This window comes from Acanthisitta chloris, unplaced genomic scaffold, assembly GCF_000695815.1.
Source record: "Acanthisitta chloris isolate BGI_N310 unplaced genomic scaffold, ASM69581v1 scaffold36625, whole genome shotgun sequence".
Classification (NCBI taxonomy): domain Eukaryota; kingdom Metazoa; phylum Chordata; class Aves; order Passeriformes; family Acanthisittidae; genus Acanthisitta; species Acanthisitta chloris.
The window spans coordinates 8,328-16,298 of NW_008673786.1; the positions used below are offsets into that span (position 1 = coordinate 8,328).

The following is a 7,971-nucleotide window of genomic DNA, read 5'->3' on the forward strand; positions in this document are numbered from 1 at the left end:
TCCCAATGCTTTCAACTGAGCCATCAACAACACCAGGCAGGAAAGTTTAATGGCACAACTGAGTTGGAGAACCTGCAAGTTTTAGTGCATTTTTAAACCATGCTATAAATCCAGAAGTATCTTGTATTTTACCACAGGTAAGCTCATGCTGAATGCAGTCCCCAACACAGCCCTTTGTGTTAAGCATTAAGTTACACAGAACCTCAACTAATCATGGATTTTCCTTTTTTTGTTGTTCTTGTTTAATGAGGGAACTGTGAGGGCAATCATGCTGTATTCCTTTTCCTTGCAGGGTTTTGTTTTCTATCCTTTCTTAAGTCTTCCATCACAAAGCACTGACAGCCTTTGCCACTTTCCCCTGAGGACTGATAACTACATTACATTAAGCTGATCCTCTACACACAAAAAAAAAGGAGGGCAAAAACTCTTAAATCCAGACATGAGATAAGAAATTGGCAATCAAGTAGATCAGGGACCTCTTATAAACAGGAAAGAATTTTACATCTCTCCATTTTGATACCCTGAGCCCACCCAGCACACACACAGCAGAGCTCTCCTTCTGGCTTGAAAAAAGCCTCTGGCACAAACAGCTCTGTCAGGCTTAAGTGTATCCACTGTAGGGTAAGGCTTTGCCATTGAGATGGATACCCAAAAAACAGGAGGCTGAGAAAGTCTTAGAACTGCCTCTTTTAAGAAAACAGTAGTATTTCATTTAGAGAACTCAGGGGTGTGGTGTGTGTTTATGGATGTATGTACAGAACTGAAAACAGATTGTCCTGATGCATTTTTGGCATCTCTGACTCACAGGCAGTGTGTCACAAGAAATGCTCTATGGCTGCTTCCAGGAAAGGCTGAAGGAGGTCAATTAAGAGCTCTTTTCATTCAGCCCATATAGTACTACCAGTTCTGAGCTGTCGGTGGCTATTAAGAAATCAGGGAGGCATCCCACGCTTACATGATTCACAGTGCTCACACAAGCCAGGGCAGGAGACACACCAGAGTGCTCTGGCATCCACTTTAAGAGCCTTAGAGCCACTTACTCAGCTGTCCAAAGAGATTTAGGAACACAAAGATGGAGGCCAGGAAATAGCCACAGTTCCACGTGCCATCAATGTAGTCCCTCTGTTCGCTCCACTGGAACCACATGCGGATGCCATCCTCCAGGAAGGTGCTGATCAGGCACAGATGAGCCACGTGGGGAAGGTACTGCTTCGTCACCCTCAGGAACTGCAGGGACACACAGCAGTGTTAGCAGGGGAGGCAGCAAGGGAATACTTCAGCCAGAACAGACCCACACTCTCTGCAGACCCTGAGGTCAGCAGTTTTCACAGGGCCATCGACATCTAGGAGAAACCTGGGACTTGGATTTTATGAAACGCTTCTCCATTCCAGTTTGAGACCACGAGAGCAGTGGGGAAAATCTGTTATGCTCTACCCAAAGAGTATTTTGGACAAGGACTTGGAGAAAAGCAGGATCCAGCAGTGCCTTTCTATGTCACAGGAACCGTGCTTTGATGGAGCCCTCACTAATGAAGGCTGACCTTGGTTTTAGTTTCTCTATCTCAGGGTTTCATGTTACAGCTCAGCTATCAGATAGCCAAGAGCTGAAAGGGCAATCCTGCTCCCACCCACATGCTCAGGCACCCAGCACCCTGTAACAAACCCATTCAGGGAGCCAGGCTGGCAGAAGGCAAATTCTGCAGGAATTACAAAACATTAACAAACTTTCTGCCAAGCTCCTTCCCTCTAACAGCTCAGAAAAACACCAGTGCAAAGCACATGTACTAGAGTAGCAGCAGCTGTTAGATCTGTGCAGCCACTGCATGGAATTGCACCCTCTGTCCTCTAGGCAAGATTTTACTCCCATTAAAACCAGCATTCTCTGCAGAAAGGAAATAAGACATTTATATACACAATTCAGTGCAGCAGTTAAAAGGAAATTATATCATCATGCCACAGATGCTGAGCTTTAGTTGTTGGGAAAGAAAGATGTATCTGGGCCCACATTCCCCTTCCTCCTGCAAGCTCCTGGGTCAGTTTGCTCTCTAATTACAATACTGAAAGGAACAAAGACAGAATTGCCAAACAGGGTCTAGATTAGCATGTTCTCTAGGGCTGTGGGGTGCACAGGAAAATCTTCTTGCCTCTGGATTATAACAAGTGTTTAACTGTCACCACATTTTCTAAGCAGCACTGGTGATTGATTAATTGAGACTTCCACTAGGAAGGAAATGAAAGCTATTTCTGACAGTTTATTCCTGCCAGCAGTAATCAGTAAATACTAAAGGCTATGCAAATGACAAGCCTGACTTACTGTGAAGATTATCACAAGAAAAAGAAATCAGCAAACATGCTTAATAGTCAATTAACTAGTTAATATTGGAACACACTGCACTGCTGTACTGCATACATCCAGAGTCTAAGGGTCAAAATTCACCTTAATCAAGTGCATTTTAAGTGCAGCTGTACTCTGCCTCAGGGCTGCCACTTCAGGCTTTTTTAAGCCATGTCAACAGTTGGGCTGAATGAGTCAGAAGAAAATCTGTGATCTTTGCCACTGAATGAGACACACATCTTGGTTTACAGCTTTCCTCTCTCCTGGGTTTCACTGTGTGTCCGAGCAACCTTGCTGAGGAATACTGAGGATAAAGTTCTTACAAACCAGAAGTGGTTGGGTTGGGTTTAGAAAGAAATGAAACTTGGGTTTAGAAAGAAATGAAAGAGGACAAGGGCTGGGCACCTGTAAGGAAAGGAAAACTGCTGTGGAAAGGCTGGCAAAGCAGCAAACATGAGAGGATATCTGCCTCCAGGCCTCATCTTTGTTGTTTTAAAGTGGGTCACAGCTGATCTCATCTTCCCCTTCCCCGAATCCAAACAGCTGCAAACAGTGCAGGTGAAGGATCCAAGACGACGTTTAACATTTACCTGTTCTCTTGGCACACAAAGGGAACTTAATGCTGCCTATTAAACATGAGTGCACACATCCAATCGGCTCCAGACAAGTCAGAGAGGTTGAAGCCTACAGCAGCTCCAGTGCTAAGCAACCTCATGACACACATCATCTTCTGGACACCCACAACTCACAGAGCTGCAGTTACTGAGCTACACTTGAGTTCAACCCTCTGCTCACAGCAAGCTGAAATAAGCTTCAGAGTGTAGGAACAAAAATCCAAGCCAAAAGAACTGTGGAGATGCAGAAAGGAAGAGAACAATTACACAGTAAATACAGGAAGAGAACAAAACAGACACCAAGTGGTTTTACAATTAGAGGACCTGGGTATAAATCACTTCAGTAATTTAACTGGGGATGGAATAACTTATAAGGAACATGAGGTCTCCAGAAGTGGGACTGAAGGAACAGTACCAGTCACCCTGGGTTTGTCCCTGCACATCACCAGCAACATGTGGCTCAAAAGCTGCACCCTGAGACCACTTCCCTTATGATTCACAGATAAAGTAGCACATGCAGGAAACTGTAGCTGCAGTTAAACAGCTAAGATTGGACTTTATCTCAGAAGTCTTTTCCAACTCCATTGATTCTGTAAGAAACAGGACTTGAAACACAACCTCCACTAAGCACAACACATGTCAGCCCCACCAAAACCATCATGACATCAAATAACTGGATGGCTTATTCTGCTCTGGGCTTTGCATCAATTGCTCTTTGCACTTACTGCCTCCTTGGAAGAAGGAAAACATCTTGAGAAAAGACAAGAGAATGCTAAATAATACTGTTTTAAAGAGGAACAGCTGGTTCTGCATTGGCAGCCAAGTCACTAACATACGCTGGAGGGGCTTTGTGTTGCCACTTCCCCCTCTAATGGGATTAGAAAGGCAAAGATAGATCTAAATGCTCCTCTAAGTTTAACAAGCAAAGATGTATAAGATGACCCAGGGATCCCTAAATCAAATCTCTGCTCAAAACCCATTTTTCAACAGGAGGTTTGAAATATTCAAACCCATAAAGGCCTGACCAAAAGATAGTTAATAAAGTGATTAATTTTGACCCTCATCATGTTTTCTAGACTATATCCCAACCCCAACAGCTTCAAATTTGCTGAAAATCCAGTCTGTTTTATTAAAAGCATATATATGTACTGTGACATAATCACAGGTATTTTAAGTCCAATACACGGCCAGGATTTGGAAATTTTGCTGTCACTGAGGTTATGTCCTATCCAAGCACAGAAACCTTTTCTCTGTGTGTGCACATATGTGTTCTGATCCTGGTGAGCAGCAGCATCTGCTCACCTACACAGAACCCTCATGAGCTGCACAGCATTGCTAGTCCAGAGCTTCTGGTAAAGGGATATCCCAATCTCTAGCTTGTATTCATTCAAGGGATTGATTTGTCCTGGGAGGACAATGAAATGTCTTCTCCCTTCTGTTTCCTGTGAAGTAGGATACTGAGGACAAGGAGAAATGGGTTCAAACTGAAAGAGGGGAAATTTAGGTTAGCTAGTAGGAAGAAATTCCTCCCTGTGAGGTGCTGAGGCACTGGCACAGGTTGCCCAGAGAAGCTGTGGCTGCTCCATCCCTGGGAGTGTTCAAGGCCACGTTGGACAGGGCTTGGAGCAACCTGGGCTGGTGAGAGGTGTTCCTGCTCATGGCAGGGGGGTGAAATTAAATGCGCTTTAAGGTCCTTCCAACCCAAACCAGTCTGTTAGAATTAGCTGGATACATCAGCATTTATGCTGAAAAATCAAATAAACCCCCCAGAGTTGGGATCTCCCTTACAGCCCTTTCACTGCAGTACAATGACTCGATAGACTCCTTGCATTCTTGTCCATAAATTGCTTTTAGAACAGCAGAAATACCAGGCACCCACATTCTTACACATTACTACAGACACTAGAAAAGTTGCCTGAGATGTGCTCCCTCTTACAAAGGGATTACAAAGGAGAGACAAGTAGTTCTCAGCCCTGAACACTCAGTGCAGGCCCCAGACACAGCTATTTTCAGTGTGATCCTGTAAGCAGCACATGGGGACTGCACTGAAGGGATTGCCATGTAATATTTTCACAAGAATCACTAAAAAAGGGCTTCATTTCTGAGCAGGTAAATTAATTAACAACACTGGGCTGGTGCTACGCTGCTTAAAACCAAACCAGCACACAATGCCTGTAGCTGGGCAGCATTTTGCACCAAAATCCTGATCTCCTTGGGTATCACTTAGGTTTTAAGAACCCTTAACAGATTGTCCCCATCTTCCCCATTAACTAATAAGTTGCCTTCTGTGAAATGAACAGGAACACACCAACATCCACCAAGTGTCTCCTCCTCTGTATTCCTTGGGAATAGTTTGGAGCAGCCCATAACCAACAATCCCACCCTCAGCACTTGACCTAAACACTGAGGTAACTGAATCAACTGAAAAAATAAACTCAGGTTTTTTTCCTTCCAGTTCAGCTCTCCAGTCCAGTGACAAAAGTGCTGGTGAGGGACACAAGGGGAGTGTAGCCTTGGGAGAAGTAGGACAACCCCTTTCACTGACAGCTGGCTGTCTGGCAAGCTTAGCTGCCTTGTAAGACTGTGCCTTCAGTGCAATAGTTCACCTCTGGATTAACAGCCACTTCTTCCTGATGCTGAGTATCATCTAGGGCATAATTTGCTAATTCAAAGGGAAATTACAGTATCTGATAAAAGCTAAGTTTGAATTTAAGGAACAGATTATTCTTGATTTGTAAGAGACATTCAGGACTTACTGATAAGCCATGGAATTAGCTATAACATTCTCCCACAGGGGTTTTATGGTACAGAAATCAAGGCTCATTATGGCTTGAGCACTAGTACAGGGAGTGGAGAAATTTGCTAATTCAAAGGGAAATTACAGTATCTGATAAAAGCTAAGTTTGAATTTAAGGAACAGATTATTCTTGATTTGTAAGAGACATTCAGGACTTACTGATAAGCCATGGAATTAGCTATAACATTCTCCCACAGGGGTTTTATGGTACAGAAATCAAGGCTCATTATGGCTTGAGCACTAGTACAGGGAGTGGAGAAAGCAAGGATATCACTGAGAATGCATTCAGCTCCCAGAACAGCCATTGTCCAGCTTCACTACCTCCAGCAAGGGCAGTTTCAACATCATTTCAATCCAAATGTTCCAGTGACTCTTTTTAATCCAAGATGAACTAACAGCTCCTGTAATGCCAAGTGTCAGCTTCACAATCTATACCAAAGGTTATTGTTTAGCAAATCACTCCTACACTGGTGTGGTCCTGAGTTTTAGCAGCACAGACAGCACTGAAAGGCTCTGACTGAGCTACCAGGCAGCTCTTTGGAGGCAGAATTATCACAGGAGTTATTACTCAGAATGCCATAAAAATTGTTTTGCAATCTGATGGTAAGTGTAGAAAACACTCCAAATTCTGCAGCTAAAGGTAAGGCTCATCTTTAAATAGGATGTGGCCAAGCACAAATAAATCTGTGCCATTTAGAACTCGTTTCAGGAGGCAGCAAACTGCACCTGAGCTGGACAAAAGAGCTTTCAGTAGTATGAAAAAAGGGGTGTTAAGGACATCTAGAAATAACCCCATAGGAATAAATAGAGAGGTGTTATAAAAAGGTCAGGACAAGTGCTGTAAATTTTGGCAAGTAATTTGAACACTGCAGTGATAGTTTACTTTCTCCTCTGAAAGGAACAAGAGGACAAGGTAAACAGAGAATGACCAGGATGATCCAGACTCCCCTTAAATCAAACTCCACACACACCACAAGCACCTCTGTCTGTAAATCAAGTCTTCCTTCTTCCATCTGGGGGTGGGGAGGAAGTGCAGAACAGGTTTTCCCAGTGAAATCAGTTAAAGACACAGAGGCAGCACAGCCCCCTCGGAGCTGGGACATGTTATCATGCACCACACAACTCACACTGCTTCAGGAGAGTTGTAGAACCAGGCAGAATCAGATTTTCCAGCGAATTTACTGAATATGATTAGATGCTGCCTCTTATTGTCAATTAGATGAATCACCATGACTGTGAAGATCTTTCCAACACCATCCCCAGCAGAGCAACTACTTACACTCGAAACACTCCTGCTCTCACATACTGTAAGAGATCTCAAAGTTCTCTTTAACAGAGAAACCTGCCTCTGCTGGAATAAACACAAGAAGGATTACAAGACAACATCAGCTTGTTTGCTTTCCTTTTGCCCCGAGCACAGCACCATGGTGCTGACCAGCCTTTTTCCAGTTGGATTTCCAGACATGGGTCAGGGTTTCATTGAATCTCAGGTTGGTTTGGGTTGGAAGATGGTGGAGTCACCATCCCTGGAAGTGTTTAAGGCGAGACTGGATGTGGCACTTAGTGCTATGGTCTGGTTGGCATGGTGGTGATAGGTCATAGGTTGAACTTGATGATCTCTGAGGTCTTTTCCTTAAAGCTCATCTCATTCCAACCCCTGTCATAGGCAGGGTCACCTCCCACCATACCTGGGACATCTTCCACTACACCAAGTCCTTCTCCTCTCCCCCCCTACCTCCCCACTATATACCCCATTCTCCATCTGGGACCACTCACACAGAGCTCAGCCTCCCACTCTCCTTCTCCTTCCCCACTCCCAGGGGCCTCCCCATCCCCAAGGAGGACTCTCCTGTTCCTCTCTACGAGCAGGGTCACCCCCACCACTCCAGAGACAACTTTCACTACACCAAGGACATCTTCCACTACCACCACTTCCCTTTCCTTTCACTTCCACCTTACCTCTCTTTTCTGCACCGTTCTACACCCCATTCCCCAGCTAGGACCACTCACACGGAGCTCAGTCTTCCTTTTCCCCACTCCTGGGGATCTCTCCATCCCCAAGGCAAACTCTCCCACTCCTCCATACGAGTGGTTCGGACTCGTCGCTCCTGCAATGTCCTGACTCTGGGGGATCCTAGCCAGGGATCCCCTTGGGGGAGCCGCGTTGGGGATCTCTTTGGGGGATCCTAACCAGAGATCCCCTTGGGGGAGCCGAGATGGAGATC

At 44.8% G+C, this 7,971-nt stretch overlaps 1 protein-coding gene across 1 annotated transcript in view; it reads right to left on the reverse strand.

Moving 5' to 3' along the window:
• The window catches only part of SURF4 (surfeit 4), a 4,073-nt gene extending 2,840 nt beyond the window's left edge, over window positions 1–1,233 (reverse strand). Inside the window, exon 1 of the mRNA XM_009075092.1 lies at window positions 1,041–1,233. Coding sequence (XP_009073340.1) covers window positions 1,041–1,146 — 106 coding nt within the window. The 5' untranslated portion in view covers window positions 1,147–1,233. The remainder of the gene's footprint in view (window positions 1–1,040) is intronic.
• Window positions 1,234–7,971: the final 6,738 nt, after the last annotated feature.